Source organism: Pleurodeles waltl, chromosome 4_2 (assembly GCF_031143425.1).
Source record: "Pleurodeles waltl isolate 20211129_DDA chromosome 4_2, aPleWal1.hap1.20221129, whole genome shotgun sequence".
In the NCBI taxonomy this organism is placed as follows: Eukaryota; Metazoa; Chordata; class Amphibia; order Caudata; family Salamandridae; genus Pleurodeles; species Pleurodeles waltl.
The window spans coordinates 862,719,104-862,745,130 of record NC_090443.1 but is presented as its reverse complement, the minus strand read 5'-3'; the positions used below and the strand labels follow the sequence as shown (position 1 = coordinate 862,745,130).

Sequence of the window (26,027 nt, the reverse complement as noted above, 5' to 3'; positions counted from 1 at the left end):
AGACTCAAAGGCATTCCAGCCCTGGAACTATTGCTTACTGCTTCCTCCAGCCCCAGTATGCAGATCTGCAGAAAAGTGGCAAAATAAGGAAATTGCTACAGTAGGGATTGAAATTCCAAGTATTCAAGCCCTACTATGGTAGTAGCCCTGGCATAATCAGAGAGGCTATTAATTGCTGCCATAATTTGTCGCCACACTTCATGGCACCAAAGGGACAAGTAGATCTTTTTACAGGACAAGTAGATTTGAGAAGCAACCCGTCCCCTGGACAAGTAGATATTTTAATAAATTCCACACCCCTGTCCGCAGATGAGCTGCAACCACCACCATCACCTTCGTGAATACCCAATGGGTGCTGGTAATGCCAAAGGGAAGCATGGTGAGCTGAAAGTGCTTGTGGCCTACTATGAACCTCAGGTAATGTCTGTGGGCAGGCAGGATGGAGATAATTGTCCTGCAAGTCCAACGCTACTATCCAGTCTCCTGGGTCCAAAGCAGAAAAGACCTGAGCCAATCTGAGCATTTTGAATTCTCCTTCTTAAAGAAGAGATTGAGTGCTCTTCGCGAGGCTGGCATTCTAAAGGATCCAGCGAGTCCTCCAAGACTTCCTTGCAGTCTAAACAAAGGGAATAAGGCTCAGGCTGGTGCTCAAGTCGGGTGATGCCCATCTGGCTTCCTGTTGGGCGTCAGGGATGACACTGACGGTGGGCACCAGGAGCATCGGCATTAGGACTGGTGCCGGGGAAGGTTCAGATGGTACAACCTGCACCTGTCGGGACTCAGGACTGGACCCCTGGGGGCCCACTGGCACTGAAGCCGAAGCCGCTGGGGCTGAACCTGACAGGGTCAGACTGCCTAAAGATGAGGCGTATGGCCTCACAGAATTCCTTTAGTTGGGCAGGGGTCACTCTAGCTCCCAGAAAATTAGGAAGGCATGGAGGAGACCCAGGTGCAAGTTCCGAGGCGCAGGTTCCGAAGAACGAGGCCTAGAATGCCGACGCTCCAAAAGGAAGTCGAAGACTGCTTCGAGTTCTTACTTTTCTTCTTGTGCTTCGATGTACCCGATCGTCCCAAGGACTTGGAGTGGGATGACGACAACTTCAGGCTCCAGTCCCAGCACCTTCCACACGACCTGGACCTCAAGATGCACTGAGTCACGCCCTGGGCCACCACCAGATTTGGAGGGCCACTCCCTTAAAGCCTTCAGATGCATGGCCCGGCACTTGGAGCACGACTTTGAGTTGTGGTTGCGCTCCAAACACTACAGGTACCGATCTGTCACCAACATCGGCCAGTGACAAGCTCTGCAGAGCTTATAATCTGTCTTGCATGACGACATCCTAAACACACCAGGAGGTAAACCTCAAAATTATTTGACAAAACGTCAAAAAAGGCAAGTAAAAAAAATAAATGACTGAGGGGTAGCTCTTCTCTCAGATCAGCGGTGGCTGGTGCAGAAAGAAAAGAATTGACATTGGCGCACCCGGGTGATGCCTATATAGGTACTGTGACATAATTTCTGGCATGGATGATGACAAATGTGGAACTGATCGATGCCACCTACCGGCAGGCAGGGGTACTGTTCACAAAAAATCTTCTGGATCCCCTCTGACACCTGGGGAGAATTCAAAGGTGAGGAATCTGCAGCTAGAAGTCCAGCTGAGGAACTATAATCAAACCTGTTACTGTTGGAAATAATAAAAAAACACTTATTTTTAAAAAGGAGACTCAAAGAGGACAAAAAGATCAGGATAAATCAATAACTCCCAATGTCTTTTCTAGGGAACGAGTCAACCAGCCCAGCGACAGGCAAGAGAAAAATAAAATCTTCAAAAACATTTGTTAAGTACAACATTCACTACAAGCTCTGAAGTGACAGACCGAAAACCCTATACTAAACCAAGTAATGTCTTAACATCTCTGAAAAATGCAAGGACATGTCTAATTGTTAGAAGGAAATCAGGTAAGCAGGTCCAAATATTTGTGCGATGGAAGCTATTAAGTTTTTCACCTGTTCTTACTTAATCTGTCACCAAATATAACAGACATTTTTGTCTGGTGCATAAATTGGTCAATACATTTGGAGGCTATCCGTCAAATGCGCAGCTGCAGTCCCTTGAACCGCCATGAGCCAAACTCAGACGTTTAAAGTTGATTGTAGGAGTAGCCAGTGAAGTTGGCAAATCCTGCGTGCTAAATGTGTCATTCACAGTGATTCAACTATTTTTGGAGCGACCTGCAAGTGATGAATCGTTCAATCCTGCTTATAGTGCATTGCAATAATAAAGATTTGCCTCAACAGCAGCACAGGTACTGTAGCAAGCTCATGAACAGTTTGAAATAGTAGAACCGTGAGCCTTGGAGTTGGTTACCTTGTTGCTTCCAGCATTATTTTTGTGAGTATTGGTTGTAAAGATTTTGAAAAGGAAGATAAAAAAAAAAAAAAAAATGATGCCTGCCGGCCTGTTGGTCAAATGTTTAAGGTATTGATAGTGTGTGCAAGCTAACTGAAGAGAATGCCCGGGTTCACTCAACTGGATCAAAGATGATCAAATATACAGGAAATGATAGCCAAATCAAATCTTACCCACAGATTAGGAAACATCTCTGGACTAAAGATCCTTGTGAGTTTGAAGACTTGCACTTTGTCCTCCAAGGTGATATATTAACACCTAGCAGACTATATTGTATGAAGAACCAATCTTATATTATTTTCCTGGTCAGTGATGCAATCGGATAAGTTCTATGTGGTGAGATTGTGAGGTGTTAGTGTGTTCATGTGAGGATTTGAATGCATTATATGGCAGGACTGTGCACCCATACCGTGTAATGCACTCGTGAAAAAAAAATAAAACATGGGTCCAGTCATGCTCATTTGTAAAACCTTAAGCTCAGCCCTGTGGAGCTATGGATTTAAGCAGCAAGGCTTAAACAAAGGAACTAGCGTAAAGCATTTAACAGTACCAAACGACGAAATAAGAAAGCCACACGACACCAAAGAAATCTACCACCATTTTATAAAAATAGACTATATTTTTATGAATTTTTAGAGTAAAATGATGAAATCCACCAGAGGGTTACAGAGATACAGCATTTAAAGAAAACTTAAATCTCAGTTTAACCTCACACAAGCACTGGTAACTGTAAAGTTTATAAGCTTTTGAAAAGTTTGTAAGAGTTGAGTTTGACTACTTCAGCAAGGCTTGGGTGACCAAATCCAACAGTGAGAAGGCCTTGGGGTCAGTATGGAGAATCTGGACTGTTACCCTGCATGTAAAGCATTTTCCAGTCCAGTTACAAACTTTACAGCACAACCGTCAGACTTCAATGGAGTGATTCTGATTCTGCAGAGGCAGGAGATGGTAGATGGAATATGCTTGAGGATGCTCAGGGTTCTGTGCCGTCGAATGTGGTAACTTTGTGGTTATTCCTTGGTTCATGGCTACAAAGGTTGGAGTCCCCCCCCCCCGAAGTTCTCTTTGAAACAGTAGAAGGCCAGCTGCGGCAGGGCTACGGTCTCCGTCAACAGCAGCCCCAGTAATAGCCTTTGGTGGACTCAGACAACACTCCTGGGTCCAGCTGACTCAGGTGCAACTTTTGGCCATGGAGAGTCAGTCTCTTGGGTGCCCAGCGCCAGTCAGCAGTGATTCTCCTGAAGCAGCTATTGACTTGCCAAGTTGGGCTACTTCAGCTTAGTTGGTCCTGGTTCCAGAGGGTCAGTTGACTGTGCCTTCGAGTCCTTTCTTTGGTCAAGGAAACAACCTTTCCAGATGACAAAAGCCACAACCACAGTCCTCTCTTTGCTGGCCGAAGGTGTGGCAGGTACAGTCCAGAAGACTACGCAGCCTCTCTTTGCCAAGTCCTGGGGTCAGCAGGACAGTCCTTCTTCGTCCTCTTTCCAGTTATGGCGTGGTCTGAGGTTCAGGGTGCCATCGTTATTCCCAAAAAGGGCCATCGGGTGATGATGTGGTCAGTAGCCAATGGCCTACCAGGTCCTCTACTTCTTGGTGACGACTTAACGGCTGTGTGTGGGATCTTGCACATCCAAGAGTGCATTATTGTGCCCACTCTCAAGATGTTGGGACCTTTCTCCTGATGTTAGCACCTTGGTAGCCCACCCTAAAGATGTGGCTACCTGTGAGCTACATGCCCAAAGGGAAGCTGTTTTATGCACTGGTCTCCTCTGTTCCAGCCGCCACCCCAGCTACCTGAAAAAATGGCAGCCACTCAAGAGTGTGACTATCATTCCCCCACCAATGGCGGCTTAGCCTGTCAAGCTCGCCTTTTGGGCCAACACCCAGAGTGGCTTCCTGTGAAAGGGAGGTAATACTGCGCCCTGTTGCAGGCTGCTATTTTTCTTAACTCTGGGAGTCAGTAGGGCAGAAAACTGTCTGGTGGCCAGTGACCGTGTGAGGCCACTGGAAAAACTGTGTGTTAGAATTGGGGTCTCTAGTTGGCAGTCAGCTTACATCCTGTCCAAGTAGGGACCCTCACTCAGTCAGGGAGCCACACACCTAAGATAACCCCTGCTAACCGCCTTTGTACGAGCAGTGAGGCTTATCTCAGAGGCAATGTGTAAAGTATTTGTATGTGTACACACACATTTATCTGAGTGAAAAAAGACCAAAACGACACAATCCCACATACACAAGAAATTATATACATTTTTTAAGTTAAGAGTCTTAGTCCATAGGATTCAATGGATGCATTGTTTTAGCACAAAGTACCTGGTATGTGTCAAACATAAAGCTGCAGGAGAGATAATGCATTACAGAAGCAAGCAATGTGTTGATTCCTCATTTGCAAGTGAGGCAGTGCATCAATTCTTTCCCCACCGCTAGGCGATGTGTCAATTCTTTCTCCGCAGGACAATGATGCATCGCTTTCCAGCCATGCAGCCTCGGTTCCTTGCACTGATGACACCCAGGAACGATGCATTGAAGATCCTGACGCACAGCAACAATGGATCTGAGCTGAAGCAGGTGATTTTGCCAGCGCTGCGTCACTTTTTCTGCCACAATGGATGCAGTGCATGAATGTTTCTTCAGGTCACCAGCTTCCACTTGCAAGGCCCTGGATTTGGCACAACTTGGAAAGTTAGGACTCTCAGCAGAAGAGCCCAGGCACTGGCAGATGAAGTCTTTGATGTCCCTGAGACTTCACAACAGGAGGCAAGCTCAGTTCAAGCCTGTGGAGGACCTTGGAAAGCAGGATGTAGAAAGTAAAGCTCAGTCCTTTCAGTCCCACAGAAGAAGAAGCAGCAGCAGCATGCCAGCACAGCAAAGCAACAGGCAGAGTGGCAGGTCCTTCTCAAGCATCCAGCTCATCTCCCTGGCAGCATGCCCTCAGTCCAGAAGTGTTTTTAAGTTGTGGGGTCAGCAGTCCAATACTTATACTCATTTCTTCCTTTGAAGTAGGCAAACTTCAAAGGAAAGTTTTTGTAGTGCAGAAGACCCTGCCTCTCCCTGTCCTGGACCCAGCCACACTCCAGGTGGTTGGAGACTGCTTGTGTAAGGACAGACACAGCCCTATTCAAGTGCAAGTGCCAGCGTCTTCCTCCACTCTAGCCAAGGAACACCCATCAGGATATGTACAACACACCTCAGCTCCTTTTGTGTGACTGTCTAGAGTGAATTCACAAACAGCCCAATTGTCAGTCTGACCCAAACATGTATTCAGCAGCCAAGTAGAGGCGCCAAACAGTTAAGCAGGAAAATGCCCACTTTCTAAAAGTGGCATTTTCAAACTTACAATTTAAAATACAACTTCACCAAAAGATGTATTTTTAAATTGTAAGGCCAGATACCCCAAGCTCCATTTCTCTATCTGCTTCCAATGGGAAATTACACTTAAGGGATACTTCAAGGCAAGCCCCATGTTAATCTATGGAAGAGATAGGCCTTGCAATACTGAAAACCCAAATTACCAGTATTTGAGGACATGTAAAACACACTGGTACATGTCCTACCTTTTAAATACACTGCATCCTGCCCATGGGGCTTCCTTGGGCCACCCATAGGGTTGGGTGCCTTACATGTACTAAAAGGGAAGATTTGGGCCTGGCAAGTGGGTGCACTTGCCAGGTCGACATGGCAGTTCAACATGGCACACACAGACCATGGAATGGCCAAAAGCCAACAAAGGCAGTTCTGACAAATTGGAGGTAAGAGGCAAACAGTTTGGGGATAACCCTGCAAAAAGGGCAAGGTTCAACAATGGGACACAGAATGGAAACTTTCCAAAAGTTGTATTTCTAAAATAGTACCACTAAATTTGACTTGGGCATCAAGTTGGCTCACAATTAATTTGATACCTTACAGTAGCCATCTCAGTAATCCCATTCAGACGTTAGCTGGGGTGAATGGTCAGCCAGTAACCCTGTGTTAGGCAATGGGGCTATTAACTATCCCACAGGAAAACAACAATTTGGAAGTGTTGCCATAATGACATATTTATATAATACATATCCCCTGCACTGGGGCTCGATTGGCCTTCCTCAGGGGAGACATACATATATTGTTAAGGGAAGTGGGGGCTTTGCCATTGGTTTAAATGCCAAAGTCTAACTGTTACCACTGCCCTACCAGTCTGCAGTTGCAGGCTGGGAGACATTTTATATCCTGTAACACCCAGGGTGGCACAATCAATGCTGTTGCCCTGGAAGGACAATATGCCTTACATGCCCTGGGGGCCTTATATTAGTGACTTATAAATAAGTCAGTCTCTAACAACTGGGGCGGCCAATTGAACATACACTTTGCAAGGGGTTACAAAGCTGGCCTTGAGGTCTGGTTAGCAGGCCACAATGCACCCTCAGAGTCTAAAAACAAGCAGCAACAGTCCAAAAATGTGGGGGTCAGCATGCAAAAAGAGGCATTTTTTTTACAGTCCACATGTGCAGAGAAGGATTTGGTTAGGGTTTGGTTCTTCTGACTAACAATGCATGATTGTTTAAAACCCAGGATAAGCAAGAAAGGAGACTGCTTTACATCCAACATTGTGGTGTTCAGGCTTAGGTGAAACACAATGAGGCTGCTAAAGCACATGTGATGGGACCATAAACCATTTTCAGATGTCACATTCTGAAGATGTTGAACTAAGGATAATGGAAATGGGGTTTCTGGTTGACTAGGGTATACGCTTCCTCAAAGCTGAACCCACCATTCTAGTCAGGGCAAATAAGTTACACACCAAAGATAACCTATCCTCATCCCCGGTCGCCTGGCACAGAGCAGTCAGGCTTATCCCCACAGGCAATGTGTGAAGCGCTTGCACAACACACTCACACCAGTAACATATTAAATACACCACAAATGAGACTACACACAGAGTTATATAAAAATATTTAGTATATTGTACATAGCACGTACACCAAAATAACATGAACCATAAAGACTGTGCAGATTAGGTAGTCACTGAAATAGTACTCGTCTTCCTGACAGAGAAAGCATCAAAACTACATACATTATGCTATCAGTAAAGACTAAAGGCATAAAATGCAACAGGTTATGACATAAAAGCACAAAGGTCACCATTACTGTGCATACCTCAGAATACCATGCAAACATCAGAAACAAATTATATCATGGAGTGAGATGTAGCAGATCAGCTAAAGAGTACATCAATCACGAAGCATCACTGTAGCACCTAAATCACAAAAAGTCATTATAAGCCTGTCAGAACAAGAACCTCACAAGAATCCCTGCACTCCTCTTAATGGAGCTATGATAATCTTAGCGAGCCTGGTTGAAAGATAAGTCCCTCGGGACTGAATGCAGACAAAGTGCATACATACTTATTAGGGGCTTCACAGTAGTATAACGTACAATCCCCGTCAGAACTTGGCACCAGGACAGCCCATGATCTGACCTGCAGCATAGGGATCCACCAGTCCTGGGGGTGGGTTTTGTAGAAGAAATAGGTGTCCCCCATCGCAGTGAAGAGCACCGTGCAGTAATGTCAGGGCCGCCTAGGCCAACATGAGGGCAGTTTGCGCATGGCTGCGAGAGAAGCCAGCCAACAGCTTACTCATGGGGGTCTCAGTTGATCCCTCTGTGTCAATCCACACGGGCCGCAGGGCACAATAATCAACTGCACGTGGCCATGGGGGAGATTCCCTTTGGTGTGGCTCTGCTCTTGGCACACCTCCTCACTGACAGATTCTCGAGGTACGGCAGACAGGAGGAGGGCAATCAGCTGATACTCTTTCTTGGTGGCCAGGAGTTCAGAGATGTTGGTCACATCTCCTCTTTTCTTTTCTTTTATGGGGAAGAAAGAGCAAGACTGCGTTAGTAAGTAACTAGAGGTTCCAACCGGCTAGGCACCAGTCAGTGAGGGGTCAGACACACAGCCAGAGCAACGGGAGCACAATCGCCACATTCGCTTCTCCACAGCACCTACTAATAATCCAGCATGTTCTCCTCAGAAGTAATGCAGGGGCGGCTAAAGCAGTACGACAAACTGCAAGTAGGCACCCACAGCAGGGTCAGTCAAAAGCTGATTTGGCAGACCCAGTACGAACCAACCCACCCTAGGAGAATGCTTGGAGGTAGGGTATAAGGGGCAGCACATGCAGTGAGCAGCAGGCAGGTAGACCAGCACAACCTCCAATAGTCCAGATAGTGATCTTCCCTGGCAGCACTGCAGTGCTTTGGTAGACAGAGCCAGGGAACAGCTGGCAGCAGGGAACAGCTGGCAGCAGGGCAACAAGCAGAAAAGCTATCCAGGGAGTCCTTTATGCAACCTAGCAGCAAGTAGAAGGGCAATCGCAGAAGAGCAGTCCAGATGAGTCCTTTGCGCAGTCCAGCAGCCCCTTAGACAGATGTTCAGTCCCAGTTCAAAAAGTGCTCTAAGAATCATGGGGTCAGAGCCCCTGTACTTATACTCAAAATGCCTTTTTTCAGAGAGTATCTTCAAAGGGACCCTTTCAAGGGAAGTACGACACCCTTTCAACCCAGCCTTGTCTCCAAGCAGCTGCCCTTTGTGTAAGAGCAGGAGACAGCCTATTCACAGGTAAAGGTGTGAATGGCCCTCTTGCTACCCAGCCCAGGAAGACTATCAGTATGCAGATGCCTTTTCTGTCACACTCAGCCCCTCCTGAGTGATGGATGTCTGAAAAGTATGCATCAAGTGAGGCTGTCACTCAGCCCCGGACGTGGACTGGAGTCAGGCTGCAAAGCACTACAGTTATAACCAAAGAGAAATGCCCACTTTGTAAAAGTGGAATTGATAAAATAGTAATATAAAATCCACCTAACCCAGTAAGCAGGATTTCTCACTACCATTCCAAACTTACTAAACATGCCCATGCTACTCCTTAAAGATCACAAATTGCCACTAAGACATATATAAGGGAATTCCCAATGCAAACCTATGAACGGAGCATTACTCAAAGCACTGAAAAACAAAATAGGATGTTTGTCACTACTAGGACATTTAACATAAAAATATATATGTTTTACATACATAATAGTCCATGGGGCTATCTAGGGTCTACCTTAGAGGTGACTTAGGTGTAGTAAAAAGGGAGTTTAGGCCTTGACAAGTAGTTTGATTTGCCAAATCAATGTGGCAGCACATCCACACTCAGGCACTGCAGTGGCAGGCCTGTGACAAGTTTCAAACCGCTACTTCTGGGGTTGGCGTAAAAAGAGTTGGAGGCCCATTAGTAGCATTTATTTGACAGGCCCTGGGTATATGGTATACCAGTTCAAAAGGGACTTCCAGGAAAAGTAAATAAGCCAAACAGGTGTAAGCCAATTACAACACGTTCTAGGGAAGAGAGCACATGCACTTTAGCACTGATTAGCAGTGGTAAAGTACCCAGAATCCCAAAGCAAACAAAAAGAGAGTCACAAAAATAGGAGAAGAAACACAAAAAGTAACCCTGCAGAAAGGGCAATTTCAAACAAAGTAGTACTCTATATATACAAAAATGGCAGCATAGTTAGGAGTTGTTCTGACAGTACTGTGTCACCACATTAGAACTACAATGATGCATTTAAACAAATTAAAATATGTCTACTAAGGTTTAGGTGTGCATCTATTGGATGATCTGTGCCTTTATAACAGGAGAAATTTGTGTGATGCACAATAACATATTTAAAACAACAGATTAATTTTAATCCCCTGGGGTATCATCCTTGTGCTCTAAGCGCAGATCCTGATCTACAATAAGCAGCCTGCAGAGGCACAGTAGTAGCACACTATGGCAAGATTTACATACCATGAGGCCAAGGCAATATGTCGATCAACATGGTGCTGCGAAGTACAGAGAATCACAGCTCTTGCAGAGGTGCCTGACCACACTCAGAAAGGTTTCAGACAACTAGACAATTTTAACAAGATGAGCTATAGACAGCAAAGATGTTGAGGAACAAGACAACGTAAAATGCTACATTTCATCGGGCATTGTATCCAACATCCATACTGATGGTCAACAACTCACAAGTGAGACTTGCAGATATTAAAACAAACACCGCATCAAATCATCGATTTTTTTAAAGAACTATATCATAGGTGATACTATTCTAAGATGTGGTAAGATCTCAGTAGAACACCATACCTGGTTGTTTTGCCAGTTGGGACCAAGTAGGAAGCTTATCATGTGCCTGACGGCAGAATGTTTGAGTAGAAGATCACTGGCTCTCACACCCTGCTGAAAAAAAAAAGTTTTCTTTAAGAATGGCACTTTAATAATTACGACTGCACATTTTGCAAGTTACTAAGAAAAATGAAATTAGAACTGTTTCAATGGTTTTCTGAGCTTGACTATTTATTCTGGCTATGATGGTCTTCAATAATTCCAAAATGCAAAAAAAAGGGACATAGTGTTACCTTTCAGAAATGGAGACAGTCTATGTAAATGTATCACCACATTCCCCCAACCACTGTTAGTCCACTTATAACATTTATTCCGCAATGATAAAATCAGGTGTTCAAACAGTAGAGCAGGTGCTGGGCTCTTTAACCTGTGCACGCTAAGGTTACTGTTGGCGATCCAATCTAGTATTGCCAACTCTCTGGATCCCTGGACATAGTTTGTCTCATTTATATGCATCACAAAGTATATCAAGTGTTTATACTGCAGCCTGGTCCCTCTATATATGATACACTTATAAACACCCTGCCTGTCCATTGGTAAAATAAATTTGTATTTTTCACTTGATATTTATTTTTGTAAGAACTTTTATTTAAACATGTCAAAACCATAGTTATACATGTAACTATGACACTACGCTTCCTACAAGTAAAGTGTAAGGTCTCTAATATGTATTAACAGTTCAGGCACAATATCATTCAAGTGTTGGATCTTAAAAGTATCTCACAGAAAGGAAATCCAATTCTGATTCAACAGTTAGGTGTATCCTGTAGAGTAGTAGTTTTTAACTTTTTGACTTCTGTTGACGACCATTACATCATTTGTCAAATCCAGGGACCTCCTAATGAGACATAATTGGAAGCCAGAGACCCCTGGCCTAAGCACTTTCTATGATATGAACCTCAAAATAATATACAAAATTTCCAAAAAAAGTATAACCAAACAAATGCTCAAATATGGAACTATTTTGTTTAATTCACAATCAAATATAGAAAGTTTTACATTTGTTTATTTTGCTTCTTTATATATGTTTTTATTAATTTCAGTATTATTCAATTTTGTACCCTATGAGTAGGCCTCACAAACTTCTAGGGGTTCTCGGACCACAGATTAAGAACTACTGTTGTAGAAGGCAATGTATGAAATCAGATCCTTGAGGATGATCATCAGCTACTCTTGAACACAGAGTGGGAGGAAAGGTTTACGGCATAAAAAAGGCTGAATAGATTCTCTCCTACCATCCCCACACCCTCAACACCTTGATGACCAAAGCCCAGGAAGCCAAACAACAGTATCTCCAAACAGAACTGGGCCTGTGGCTGAGCTCTGTATGGCCTACTCCCCTCCTTGATCCCCTCCCCAACACCAAAACTGTTGAATGCATCAAGAGGCAACACAAAAAAAACACAACATTGCACCTTGCCATGCACATTTATTTCCTCATCTATCTTTCTTTTACAAAGGAGTTTTTATTTGAGTCACGTGTTTAAATAAAAAAAAATCTAATGTTTAAAAAACAAAAAAAGCAACGAATTTAGTTATAGTTCAATGAGCTAAGACTAACTTCGGCTCACATACTACATCACTGATGACACCTCAAATGACAGCAAGGAGCTGAAAGTTTTTTTATCTAACCAAAGCTACACTGTTGTGATTGTTACTGTAAAACAATATATGTGTATATGTGCGTATATATATATATATATATGTGTATATATATATATATATATATATATATATATATATATATATATATATACACGCACACACACACGGAAAATGTTATTTAACCAGTAGACATCTGTTTGTGGCATGTAGTGCTGTAGATTCACTTGCTGTGCATAAGTTCACCATCTAGTGTTGGTCTCGGAGTGTTACAAGTTGATTTTCTTTGAAGAAGCTTTTTGAGTCACAAAATCGAGTGACTCCTCCTCCTCCTCCTCAGTGATAGTGCACATGGGCATCAATTCCTTTGATAGATTGTTTTCCCGCAGGAGGGTGAAGTAAAGAGTGTACAAGTATATATGTACATATATAGTAAAGAAATGAGATGTCCATGCAATGTATACACATATTTATTTACAATATACTACTACTACAATGGCCAAAGGTTTAAGGGGAGGAGAGAGGGCACATGTGAATCTACAGCACTACATGCCACGAACAGATGTCTACTGGGTAAGTAACTTTTTCCGTTCAATGGCATGTGTAGCTGTAGATACACATGCTGTGCAGAGACTGAAAAGCAGTCCCTCCTTAGAAATCAGCGGTTGTTTTGCTTTTCACTAATGACCGAGCTGACAAAAATCTCTGAATGCACTTCTTAGTCCAAAGACGACATTTATTATTTCACTAAGTAAGGTTCCTAAAATGAGATAAGCATGTTGAAAGCACACATTTAAAAATAGTCACGGCAATGAAATGAGAACATACGAAAACGATTCTCCACTGCAATATACACAGCAAATATATGTATCTATATTATAATGCAAAGCAAATAACGAACAAAAAATGCATCACCACAGGGCCTGTCGGGTGCTTCATCTTACTCATGCCAGCAAGCCGATGACCCAGTTTGATTGAGAGAAAGAGAGGTTTCCGCCCTCACAGGAACACTAGATCAGGCATCCGACGTCTGAATCCTGATTGAGGCCACTCCAACCCTCACAGTCGCACTGTTTTTTTTTTATATCTTAAAAAACCGAAGGAGCTTTCGGGAAAAAACCCTCGCAAGAGGTATTCAAACATGCTGGCTAGTTTAAGTATGCTTTGAAAATAACACGTTGGGGTTTGGCCACAATCCCAAGATGTCAAGTCAAAACAAGGCTGTTACCTGCCGCCTGAGTACATCCTTATCAACCAAAGCCCTTGGTGAGAAAAAGCACGAAAACAAGACAGAATGCACAGTTTACAATGTGGAAAATCATGGGCAGCCTTTAACATGGAAGTGTCTAATGCTACGATAAAGTCAACAGGCAGAATGAATCTAAGGCTAAACTGAATACAAAATGTAGTCTGCAACTGGTGAACACTGGATAGCTAATCCAGATGCAAAGTGGTGCAACACAAAGTCAGTGGTCAAAACGCATACTTCACTACAGCGGTGGCTAGCCTGTAGGTGTTGTAGTAGTTTGAAATAGTGTTTTAAGCACTGCTTGTCCAACATTTGCTTGTTGGCGAGATAATACATCCACACAGTAGTGTTTAGTAAATGTGTGTGGTGTAGACCAATACATCCACACAGTAGTGGTTAAGTAAATGTGTGTGGTGTAGACCATGTGGCTGCTTTACATATGCCTGCCATTGGTATATTGGCAACGAAGGCCACTGAAGCCCCTTTTTTCCTAGTGGAGTGAGCTTTTAGAGTTACTGGTAGCTGACTTTTGGCGTTAAGATAGAAGTTTGTATAAATTTGACTATCCATTGTGCTATTCCAGTTTTTGAAATAGGATTACCTTTGTGAGGCTGTTGAAAAGCCACAAAGAATTGTTTGGAGTTTCTAAAATCTTTTGTTCTGTCTATATAGTACATGAGAGCTCTTAATAGCAAGGGTGTGAAGAGCTCTTTCAGCAACTGAAACTGGTTGTGGAAAGGAGACTGGCAATTCCACTGACTGACTGATAAGAAAAGGTGAAACCACTCTTGGTAGGAATTTTAGATTTGTCCTAAGAACTATTTTGTTTTTGTGCATCTGAAAGAGAGGTTCTTCTAGAGTGAATGCTTGAATTTCACTAACTCTTATTAGAGGAGTAATTGCTACTGAAAAGGCAACCTTCAATGATAAAATCTGAGGAGGGCAAGAATGCATGGGTTTAAACAGTGGTCCCATAAGTTTTGTGAGTACAATGTAAGGCTTTCATAACAGGAACCCTAAAGTACAAGTTACTTACCTTTGAATATGTCTCTACCAGATATTTCGTTACTGAAAGTAAGTAACTTGTACATCTGATAGAAACATCTAGTTGCAGATTCCTTACCTTTGAATAGATACCCAAGCAATACAATCCCCGGTGATGGGCCTGCGAACTAAGATCATGTCAAAAAGTCCTGCAGGACCGAACGGCCAAGGTAGCCGTCCCTTTGGACCTTATTGTCCAGGCAGTAGTGCTTGGTAAAAGTGTGCAGAGATGCCCACGTTGCTGCCTGACAAATACCCAGGACTGGAACAGCCCGTGCTAGCACTGTGGTAGCAGCAGTAGCTCTGGTAGAGAGTGAGCTAGCAAACCTTCGGGGGGTTGCTTTTTAGCCAGAGCGTAGCACATTTTGATGCATAAGAGTACCCGTCTTGAAATGGTGATCTTCTGCACCGCCTTCCCCTTCTTTGCACCCACATATCCCACAAAGAGTTGATCGTCCATCTGGAAGTCTTTGGTACGATCAAGATAGAACGCCAAAGCTCTTTTTGGGTCCAGACTGTGGAGTCTCTCCTCTTCATGAGAGGGGCGTGGGGGTGCAAAAAAGGTAGGCAAGGTGATGGACTGTCCGACAAGGAAAGGTGTCACTACCTTAGGTAGAAAAGAGGCCCTCGTGCGAAGCACCACTTTGTCAGGATGTATGGCAAGAAAGGGTGGCTTAGATGATAGAGCCTGGAGTTCACTAACTGTGGGCAGAAGTAATGGCAACTAGAAAGACAGTGTTTATAGTTAAGAGCCTTAGAGGACAGTTGTGAAGCGGTTCAAACCGGTTACATATAAGGTAAGTTACAACCAGGTTGAGATCCCATTGGAGAATGATGAATGGGATAGGAGGAAAGAGATGTTTAAGGCCTTTAAGAAACCTCACAACTATGGGAGATTTAAATCAGGAAGGCTGACCAGGTAACCTTAAGAAAGCAGAGATAGAGACATATCCCTTAAGAGTGCCCAAGGTGGAACCCTGTTGGGCAAGGGAAAGAATAAAGAGAAGAACTTGAGAAAGAGGATCAGATAGAGGATCGACAGAATTGTCGATGCACCATGCCACAAATTTCTTCCAACAACAGGCGTATAGAGTTTTGGTGGAGGGACGTCTGGCTGCCAAGAAAATGTCACAGACTTCAGGTGGCAAGTCGTAAGACGTCAACTGTCGCCGCTCAATCTCCCCACAAGAAGTTGCAAAGTTGACTGGTTCAGGTGGAGGACCTTTCCCTTCTGCTGCGACAGAAGATTCTCCCGAAGAGGCAGTCTGATCGGAGGAGCTATGGCTGTGTTCAAAAGCTTGGGATACCAGACTCTCCGTGTCCAGTCCGGAGCCACCAGTATTACTTGGGCACGGTCTTGCCTGATCTTCTTCAGAACTCTGGGCAGAAGTGGTATTGGCGGGAAGGCGTACAGGAAGGCCTGAGTTCCACTTGCAATGAAAAGCGTTGCCGCGCGAGTGCTGCCTTGGAAACTCCAAAGTGCGAAACAGCTGACATTGTGAGTTTTCTACGGAGGTGAACAAGTCTAATCTAGGTTCTCCCCACTGCAGGAAGAGATCTTGTGCCACCTCCGGATAGAGACGCCATTCATGGTCGACCAAGCATCGTCGGCTGGGTTTGTCTGCTCTGGCATTCAAGGAGCCTGCCAGGTGTTGAACCACCTGGGAAATGCCCTGATGTTCCAACCAGGTCCAGAGACGAAGGGCCTCGATGACAGAGTCCACAACCCCACTCCACCTTGTTTGTTGCAATACCACATGGCGGTGGTGTTGTCTGTGAACACCTGCACTGCTTTCCCCTTGAGGGACGGAAGAAATGCTTTCAATGCTAGTCGAATCACTTGGAGCTCCAGATGACTGATATGGATTCCGGTTTCCGCCGGAGACAAGATACCATTGATCTCTGCCTCTCCCATATCGCCATCCCATCCCAGGAGTGACACATCTGTCACAACTGTAAGATCTGGTTGGGGAAAAGAGAGGGATCTGCCCATGACCCAATCCTGATTCGTTAACCACCACTGCAGGTCTTTCGCAGTCCCTTCCAAAATCCGTACCTTGTCGGGGAGATTCTCCTGATGCTGCGCCCACTGGAACTTCAGGCCCCACTGCAGAGCCTGCATATGCCATCTGGCATTTTGAACCAGCAGGATGCCATGAGGCACAGCACCCTCAGGGTCATTCTCACGGAAATCCAGGACAGAGGCTGAAACATCGGTATCATAGCCCGAATATCCTGGACTCGATTTTCAGGAAGGTAAGCCTGAAACTGCACTGTATCCAGAACAGCTCTGATGAAAGAGAGCGTCTGAGAAGGACTCAGGTGTGACTTTGGCACGTTGATAGTGAACCCCAGCGAATGTAAGAGGTTTGCCGTAGTCTGGAGGTGGGAGACTGTCTGGGGCGACTTCGCCTTCAACAGTCAGTCGTCAAGGTAGGGGAAGACTGGGACCCCTAACCTGCACAGATGAGCTGCCACCATTACCATCACTTTTGTGAACACCCGAGGGGCACTGGTAAGGCCAAAGGGGAGCACGATAAACTCAAAGTGCTTGTGACCTACCACGAATCGTAGGTAACGCTGGTGGGCCAGCAAGACGGGAATGTGGAAGTATGCGTATTGTAAGCCCAACGCTACCATCCAGTCTCGGGGATCCAGGGCAGATAGGACCTGAGCCAATGTCAACATTTTGAACTTCTCCTTTTTTAGAGATTGAGGAACCGAAGATTCAATATAGGTCGAAGACCTTTCTCCTTTTTCGTAACCAGAAAGTAGCAGGAATAGCAACCATGAGCTACTTCTGGCAACGGAACCCTCTCTATAGCTCCTTTGGCCAAAAGGGCTTGGACTTCCTCACAGGGAAGTGCCATATGATCCTCCGATATCTGACTGTATGAAGGTGGCATGGCTGGAGGAGATGTCTTGAAGGGGAGGGAGTAGCCCCTTCGGACAAGTTGGAGTACCCATCTGTCCGAGGTAATGGCTTGCCATTGGGGCAGGTGATGGCGTATCATGCCACCTACTGGCTCCTGATGTATCTGCGGACTAGGAAGTCTTGGAGGCTGAGGAGGGGGCGGAGTGGACTGGGCGACCCGCTGGCTCCCTGATCCCCAGGAACGTGGGATCCCGCATCCGCGACTGCACAGGGGCTGTACAGCATGCGCCAGTCTGTGGCCAGGTGGAAAAGGATGCAGTGGGGTGCCCCTTCTGTAGCCACGAAAGGTGGACTGCAGGGGTCTAGGTACGGACATAAGGCCAAGGGACTGGGCCGTGGCTTGGGAATCCTTGAAGCGCTCAAGCGCCGAGTCCACCTTCTCTCTGAAGAAATGTGTGCCATCAAAGGGCATGTCCATCAAGAGCGTCAACGCTCTTCCCGCATCTTATCATCCGATCGACTGGGTGAAGTCAAAGAACTTTTGTCTTTCTTCGGTGACTTCTTTTTGTGACCCGAATGTTCCGATGACTTGGAAGACGAAGAGTGGTGGTGACTCTGTGGCCGATCTTAAAACTTTACTCTCGAACAGGATCACGAGCGCCGCGGAGTCGAGTGTCGGGCCGCCATGAGGTTTAGGGACCACTCCCTCAAAGCCTTTGGGTTCATGGCCCAACACTCGGAGCACAACTGATGTGTGATGTGATGGCGCTCCAAAAACAATAAGCACACGGGGGTGAGGATAAGTCACCAACATAGTTCGGTGACAGGAGTCGCAGGGCTTGAATCCGGTACATCCCTCGCCGCAACCACAAACTCGTCAAAAATACGACAAAAATGTTCACGTAGTCAAAAAATGACTGAGGTAGCTCTTCTCCGGATCTGCGAGCAGGCTGGCGCGGAAAGAAAAGAACTGACGTCAGCACGCGGGGGTGGCGCCTATATACGACCGTGACGTCTTCACACTGAGCATGACGACGCCAGCGGAGTCGACCGACGCTACCTGATGAAGCGCAGAGGTACTGCTTTTTAGGGGCTGGCCTGGTTTGTATTGGGTACCTTGGGTAATTACACCTTATACCAGGTCCAGTTATCCCTTATTAGTGAAGTAGTAGTGTTCTAGCAGCTGAGGCTGATAGAGGTAGCTATAGCAGAGCAGCTTAGGCTGAACTAGGAGACATGCAGAGCTCCTGCAATACCACTTATAGTTACACAGTACCTATACACAAGTAAAGACAATACTCAGTGTTACCAAAAATAAAGGTATTTATTTGGGTGACAGTACCAAAAATATCTTACAGACAATACACCTTCTGGAGATAAGTATTATACACAATATATACACTAGACACCAAAATGAGACAAGTAAATAGTCACAGAACAATGCAAACAGTAGGAAATCCTATAGAATGCAATGGGAGAAAATAGGTCTAGGGGCAACACAAACCATATACTAAAAAAGTGGAATGTGAATCACAAATCCCCCCCTAGACAAGTGTAGTGTGTGCAGAATCGCTGGAAGAGTAAGAATATAGTAAAGGTAAAGGTAAGTAAATTACCCCACCCCAGAGCCCAGAAAAGCAGTAGGAAAGTACTGCAAGTTTCCTTAGGACACACTACACCTCGTTTTTGAGATTTTGCAGCAGCCAACCAAGTCTGCAAAGAACAACTGCTCGATTATTGGACCTGAAGACCTGCAAAGGAAGGGGACCAAGTCCAGAAGTCGAAAGAAGTTCCAGGAAGGACTGGAGCCCCTGCCAACCCAGAAGAGGGTGCAAAAGAAGAGTCCCCAGTTAGTCGAAGACTGCAGGAATGCACCCTAGGAAGATGCCGGTGGGTTCCTGCGTGATGCAAAAGATGTCCCAGGGCGTTCAGATAATTGCAGACGAGATTTATTGTCGGACGTCGCCAACAAGCCTTAGCTACGAGAAAACTGCGTTTTGCGTCAAAATGGCGCTAGATGGACCCAGGAGGGACCTGGAGGCCTCAACTCTGTGTGAGGAGGAAGAGGATGCTCTCAGCACTTTAGAGAGCACTCAGGATGCCAGCCAGAACCCCCCGGGGGTCGCAGGATCTGGGTTCAAATGAGGTGCAAAACACAGTTGATGCAACGCAACAAAAGAAGGTCCCACGCCGCCGGAGAACAACTCAGCGAGTTGAGCGTCACTGGGTGGAGTGCTGGGGACCTGGGCCAGGCTGTGCACGAAGGAATTTTGCAAAGAGTGCATAGAGGCCTCAGGAGGCGAAGAAGACACAGTACATAGGGGTACCGTCGTTCTTGGGGAAGGCAAGGTCTTACCTCCTCCAAATTGAGTCAGAAGGACCTCAGGACAGTCTATGTCGATGATGTCCACTCTCTGTGTCCTTAGGAGCACGCTCGTCGTTGTGAGAGGAGTCCCAGGGTACCGGTCGTCATCTTGGAAGGTACCTGCTTGGAGCAGGGGAGTGACTCTGTCACTCCACAGAAGATTTCTTCGGTTCTTCTGGTGCAGGATAAAGACAGGGAGCCCCAGAGCTTGCACACCGTGGAAACTGTTGAAGTTGATGACTTGGAGCGGAGGTTGCTGAAGAAAAGTGTCTCTTGTAGACACTTTGTTGCAGTTACAGCGTTTCTTGGAGCAGGCTGCGGTTGATCCGAGGTCAGAAGAGTCTGAAGTTGTTGCAGAGGATTCCTGAAGGAAACTTGCAAGCAGAATCTGAAGAGAACCCACAGGAGAGACCCTAAATAGCCCTGAGAGGGGGATTGGCTACCTTATCAGCTAAGGACCTATCAGGAGGGGTCTCTGACGTCACCTGCTCGCACTGACCACTCAGAGGTCTCCAGAGTGCCCCCACACCTTGCAAAGCAAGATGCCTGAAGTCTGGGATGCACTGGAGGAGCTCTGGGCACCACCCCTGGGGTGGTGATGGACAGGGGAGTGGTCATTCCCCTTCCCTTTGTCCAGTTTCCCACCAGAGCAGGGGAGAAGAGGTCCCTGAACCGGTGTAGACTGGTTTCTGCAAGGAGGGCACCATCTGTTCCCTTCAAAGCATTTCCAGAGGCTGGGGAGGCTTCCCCTCCCCAGCCTGTAACACCTATTTCCAAAGGGAGAGGGTGTAACATTCTGCTCTCAGAGGAAATGCTTTGTTCTGCCTTCCTGGGACTGGGCCGCCCAGACCCCAGGAGGGCAGAACCCGGTCTGTGAGGTGGCAGCAGCTGTAGCTGGAGTGCAAGCCTCAGAGAGCTGGTTTGGCAGTACTGGGGATCCATGGTGGAGTCCCCAGGATGCATGGAATTGGCTCCCTAATACCAGATTTGGAATGGGGGGGACAATTCCATGATCTTAGACATGTTACATGGCCATATTCAGAGTTACCATTGTGAAGCTACATATAGGTATTGACCTATATATAGTGCACCCGTGTCATGGTGTCCCCGCACTCACAAAGTCCGGGCAAATGGCCCTAAACTGTGTGAGGGCACCTTTGCTAGTGCAAGGGTGCCCTCACACTTAGTAACTTTGCACCTAACCTTCAGCAAGTGAAGTTTAGACATATAGGTGACTTATAGGTTACTTAAGTGCAGTGAAAATGGCTGTGAAATAGTGTGTGCGCTATTTCACGCAGGCTGCAGTGGCAGTCCTGTGTAAGGGTTTGTCTGAGCTCCTTATGGGTGGCAAAAGAAATGCTGCAGCCGATATGGATCTCCTAGAACCTAAATGCCCTAGTTACCTAGGCACCATATACTAGGGACTAATGAGGGGGGTCCAGTATGCCAATAGAAATTGGTGAATGAAGTCCCTGGCCTACAGTGACACATATAAAAGCAGAGAGGGCATAAGCACTGAGGTTGTGATTAGCAGAGCCTCAATGACACAGTTAGGCACTACACAAGCATACACATTAGGCCATCAACTATGAGCACTGGGGTCCTGACCAGAAGGATCCCAGTGAGACAGGCAAAACACACTGACACACTCACAAATAGACCAAAAGTTGGGGTAACCATGCTAGAAAGAGGCTACTTTCTCACACTGCTCGAAGAAAAATCTCCGGATCCAGTATGACGCCTGAGGAAATTCAAAAAAGGAATCTGCAACTAGAAGTCACTATCAGATTAGGGAAGTATGCTGTCTGTTTTGGAGGTAAGCAGCTATTGCTGTTAAATGTATCCTAATAGAGGCGTTTGCAAGGTTTGCTTTTTTGTAAATGTAGCAACTAGCAAACAATGGCCCTCATTACAACCCTGGCGGTCGGTGTTAAATCGGCGTTAATACCGGCAACAGGCTGGCGATGAAAAAATGGGATTTTGACCCTGGTGGTTACCGCCACTTTAACACTCCGACAATCACTCATTTAAGCATGCATCCAACGCGACTCACACCAGCATGCACGCATTTCAAGGGGGTCCTCCGCCTGGAGACGGTCCACGGCACTGCTGCCAGCAAAAACACTGCCAGGCCATATCACTGGGCATGATACAGTCTGCAGTGTTTTGCTGGTGTGGCGGTGCTGCTGTCAGCAGCGCCACCTTACCGCCGTCTGCCACCATGACCGTCGGCGGTGTTCTGCCAGCATTCTGGCGGTATACCGTCGGCGGTCATGATACGCGTAGACGGCTGGTAGCCACGGCGGCCAATGTTGTAATGAGGGCCAATATCCTGAACTGAAGCTTTAAGTGGGTCAATGTCTTTAGGATGACAATAGCAGACAAAACGCTTCCATTGCAATGCATAAAACTGTCTAGTTGTGGGTTTGCGTTCTTCTTTTAGACTATCCATACACTCAGATGGAAGTTTTAAGTAGTCAAATTCTATGACTTCAGGAGCCAAATCACCAGGTTAAGTATGCCGGGGTTTGGAGTCTGATTTGATCTCTCCTTTGAGTCAACAGATCTGGTCCGTTTGGTAGCTTTTGATGCAGTACTGCAGACAGACCCAACAGTGTTGTGTACCAATGTTGTCATGCCCACGTTGAAGCTATGAATATCATGGTGGGTGAAGTTTGTTTTATCTTTTTGATCAAAAATGGAATTAGTGGGAGATGTGGAAAGCGTAAGGAAATATCCCTGACCAACTGATGCATAGAGCATTGCCCTTGGATAGGGGGTGTGGGTGTGGGTACCTGGATGCAAAGTTTTGGCATTCTGTGTTTTCTTTTGTGGCGAAAAGATCTATTTGAGGGGTCCCCAACATTTGGAAGAATTTTTGAATCACCTGTGGGTGAATCTCCCATTCGTGTACTAGTTGCTGTGTCCTGCTTAAGAGGTTTACAAGTTGATTGTGTATCCCTGGGATATACACTGCCATTAATTGAACTTGATTGTGAATTGCCCATTTCCAAATTGTCTGCGCTAGAAGGTATGATTGAGATGAATGTGTTCCCCCCATGTGTTTGCAGATAATACATTGTGGCCCTATTGTCTGTTCTTATCAACACTATCTTGTGTGTGATTTGTGTGAGAAACGCTTTGAGCACTAGGAATACTGCTAGAAATTCCAAATGGTTTATGTGATAAGTTTGTTGGATGGAGTCCCATTGTCCCTGTAAAGTGAGGTATTGCGGTGAGCTCCCCAACCTATCATTGACACATCTGTTGTGATTATGGTTTGAGGCACAGGGTCCTGAAAGAGCCACCCTTTTGATCAGTTGGTGTGATTCCACCACTGCAGAGTGGTAAGTTTGGCGGTCCAGCAACACTAGATCCTGAATATGACCCAGTGCCTGAGACCATTGTTTCAAGAGACACTGATGTAGTGGTCTCATGTTTAGGTGTGCATTAGGTACTATTGCAATGCATGATGTCATCATACCCAATAGTTTCATGATCAACTTTACTTTAAGTGTGGTTGTATTGCAGTTGAGATATGAGATTGTGAAAAGCTTGAATTCTCACCGGGTTTGGGTATGCTAATGCTGACTGAGTGTTCAGAATTTCTCCCAGATACTATTGTATCTGTGCTGGCTCTAGGTGAGATTTTTGATAATTGATTGTAAATCCTAGGTTGTGTAGAGTGTCGACTGCATACCATGTGTGCTGTTGACAGGTTTGAATTCTACTGGCTTTTATGAGCCAGACGTCCGGATATGGAAAGACATGTATATGTTGTCTTCTTTCGAGGAATGCTGCAAACACTGCTAGACATTTAGGGCCATATGTACGAACACATTTTCCAATTGTCACAGAATGGGGAAAACCCTTTGATACATCTGGCCCTTGGTGAATACCGTTGGTGCTGTTGTTACTCCAAAGGGTAGTACTTTGAAACGGTAATGCTTTCCTGCTATTACAAATCTTAGATATTTTCGATGTGCTGGATATATTGGAATATGAAAATAAGCATCTTTGAGATCTAATGCTGTCATATAGTCCTGTTTTTGAAATAGGGGAATGACATCTTGTAGAGTGACCATATGAAAGTGTTCTGAAAGTATGTATAGATTGAGGGGTCTGAGATCTAGGATTGGTCTGAGTCCCCCCATCCTTTTTTGGTATGAGGAAGTATAGTGAATATACTCCTGACCCTGTTGGAATATAGGTACTTTCTTTATGGCTCCTTTGAGCAGTAGTGATTGTACTTCTTGTTTTAATAGAATGAGATGCTCCTGAGTTAGTTTGTGTGAACGAGGTGGAATGTTTGGTGGAGTGGAAATTAGTTCTAGACAATAACCATGTTGGACAATTGATTCATACGTAGTGATGTTATGCCATTGTGGATAGAAATTTACAAGTCTTCCTCCCACAGGTGAGGTGTGCTCTGTGGGGATGGTGAGGAAGTCACTATTTATTTGATTGTGAGGAACCTCTGGAAGTGGAAGGTTTACCTCTTCCTCTATTGTTGTATCCTCTATAGGAGCCCCTAAATGATCCTCTAGTGTCAAATTGTGAGGACTGTTTTTGATGGGTGGTTGCTGTTTCCGTAGCTAATAGTTTGAAACCCCCTCTAAATAGTGGCCTATGAAAAGTACCTCTGGTTGGTGTGGTATATAACGTCCCATGGCTTTAGCTATTTCCAAATCTTTAAGTTTGTCTACGGTTGTGTCCTCCTCAGGGCCAAATAAATGCTGCTTATCAAAAAGCATAGCTATACGGTCTGTTGTATCTCAGGTTTGAAACCTGAAAAACTTAACCAGGAATATCTTTTAATAAGCACAGTGGTGTTAATTGATGTAGTTGCTGTATCAGCTGCATCCATAGCAGATCTAACAGCATTATTATATATTGCTTGCCCTTCATTTACTATTTCTTGTCCCCTTTTTTGATGTTCCTGAGCAAGGTATTGTAATAGCTCTTCCATTTCATCCCAGTGTGCCCTATCATATCTAGCCAAATAGCTTGTGAGTTGGCTATTCTCCAATGATTTGTAGCTTGTGAAGCTACTCTTTTCCAAGCTACATCTATTTTCCTGCTTTCCTTATCCAGAGGACGGACATCTCCTGTGGACTGACTGCCCTTTTCCTTGCTGCACCAACTATAAATGAATCAGGAAGTAATTGGGTTTTTATAAACACAGGCTCCGAGGGTGCTGGTTTATATTTTTTATCCACTCCAGGAGTGATAATCCTAGCTTTAGCAGGCTCTTGAAAGATATCAGAAGCATGCCTGAGCATTCCTGGAAGCATGGGAAGACATTCGTATTGTTTATGTGTTGACGCTAGTGTGTCAAAAAGGAAATCTTGCTCTGTCCGATCTGTATGCATTTGTACATTATGATAGGCTGCAGCCCTAGCCACTACGTGACTGTATGCAGTACTGTCTTCTGGTGGTGAGGGTCTGGCAGGATATAGATGTGGGGCATTTGGTAAAATGGGATCAGAGTCATATGTGTACCATGGATCTGTATCCTGTTGGTCATCACTAAGATCATCCTTATGTGGTGATAATTGTGCTTCATATGTGGGTGATGGTGGTGGTGTGGAAGTAATAACAGGAGAATGTGGTGATTAAGGCTGTTTATGTTTTGTAGCCTCTTCCTGTTGTTTGTCTTTGAGGACCGTCCATCACCTCTAAAATAGGTTGTATGTCCATGGATTTCTGCGTAGAAGTTGTTTCTTTACTACCCGTAGCTTTCGACTCCGAAAGTCTCGGCTCCGAAGATGCTGTTGATTTTTTTGGCTCCCAGCTCCGAAGATGTTGTTGATTTTTCCAGCTCTGAAGATGTGCTTTCGTATTTTCGGCTAGACTCCAAGACTAGTGTAGGATTCTATTTGGTTGATGCTGAATGCACTTTAGTCTTGAATCTCAGTGCAGAACCTGAAGGTTGGTCATCCGGACTTTCTTTTCGAATACGACCATCGGCAGAAGGCAGTGGAGGATCAACGACTAGTGCTGGAGTCTTTTTAGTCACTTTTGTGTGGTGCAATTGGGCAGTTTTACTCCCATACTGTGCCGAAGGCACGTACTGGCTGTTGTCATCGGAGTCTGAGTCTGGGATGGAAAAGACTGCCCCTTGTCAAACTTCTTCATGAGTAAGTTTGTCACCAAAGATATCCAGTGTATCTTCTGTGGATTTTGATGCCATTTCGAGACGACGAGCTGTACGGTCCCGAAGAGTCTTTTTAGACCAAAAAGATCTACAGGTGTCACAATTCTCTTCTTGATGGTCTGGAGATAGACA

At 45.3% G+C, this 26,027-nt stretch overlaps 1 protein-coding gene across 2 annotated transcripts in view; it reads right to left on the bottom strand.

The window, feature by feature from the left end:
* USP24 (ubiquitin specific peptidase 24) overlaps positions 1 to 26,027 on the bottom strand; it is a 1,409,949-nt gene that overhangs the window by 214,947 nt on the left and 1,168,975 nt on the right. For both annotated transcript variants that reach the window (XM_069232604.1, XM_069232603.1), the window contains exon 57: positions 10,565 to 10,657. In XM_069232604.1, coding sequence (XP_069088705.1) covers positions 10,565 to 10,657 — 93 coding nt within the window. The remainder of the gene's footprint in view (positions 1 to 10,564; positions 10,658 to 26,027) is intronic.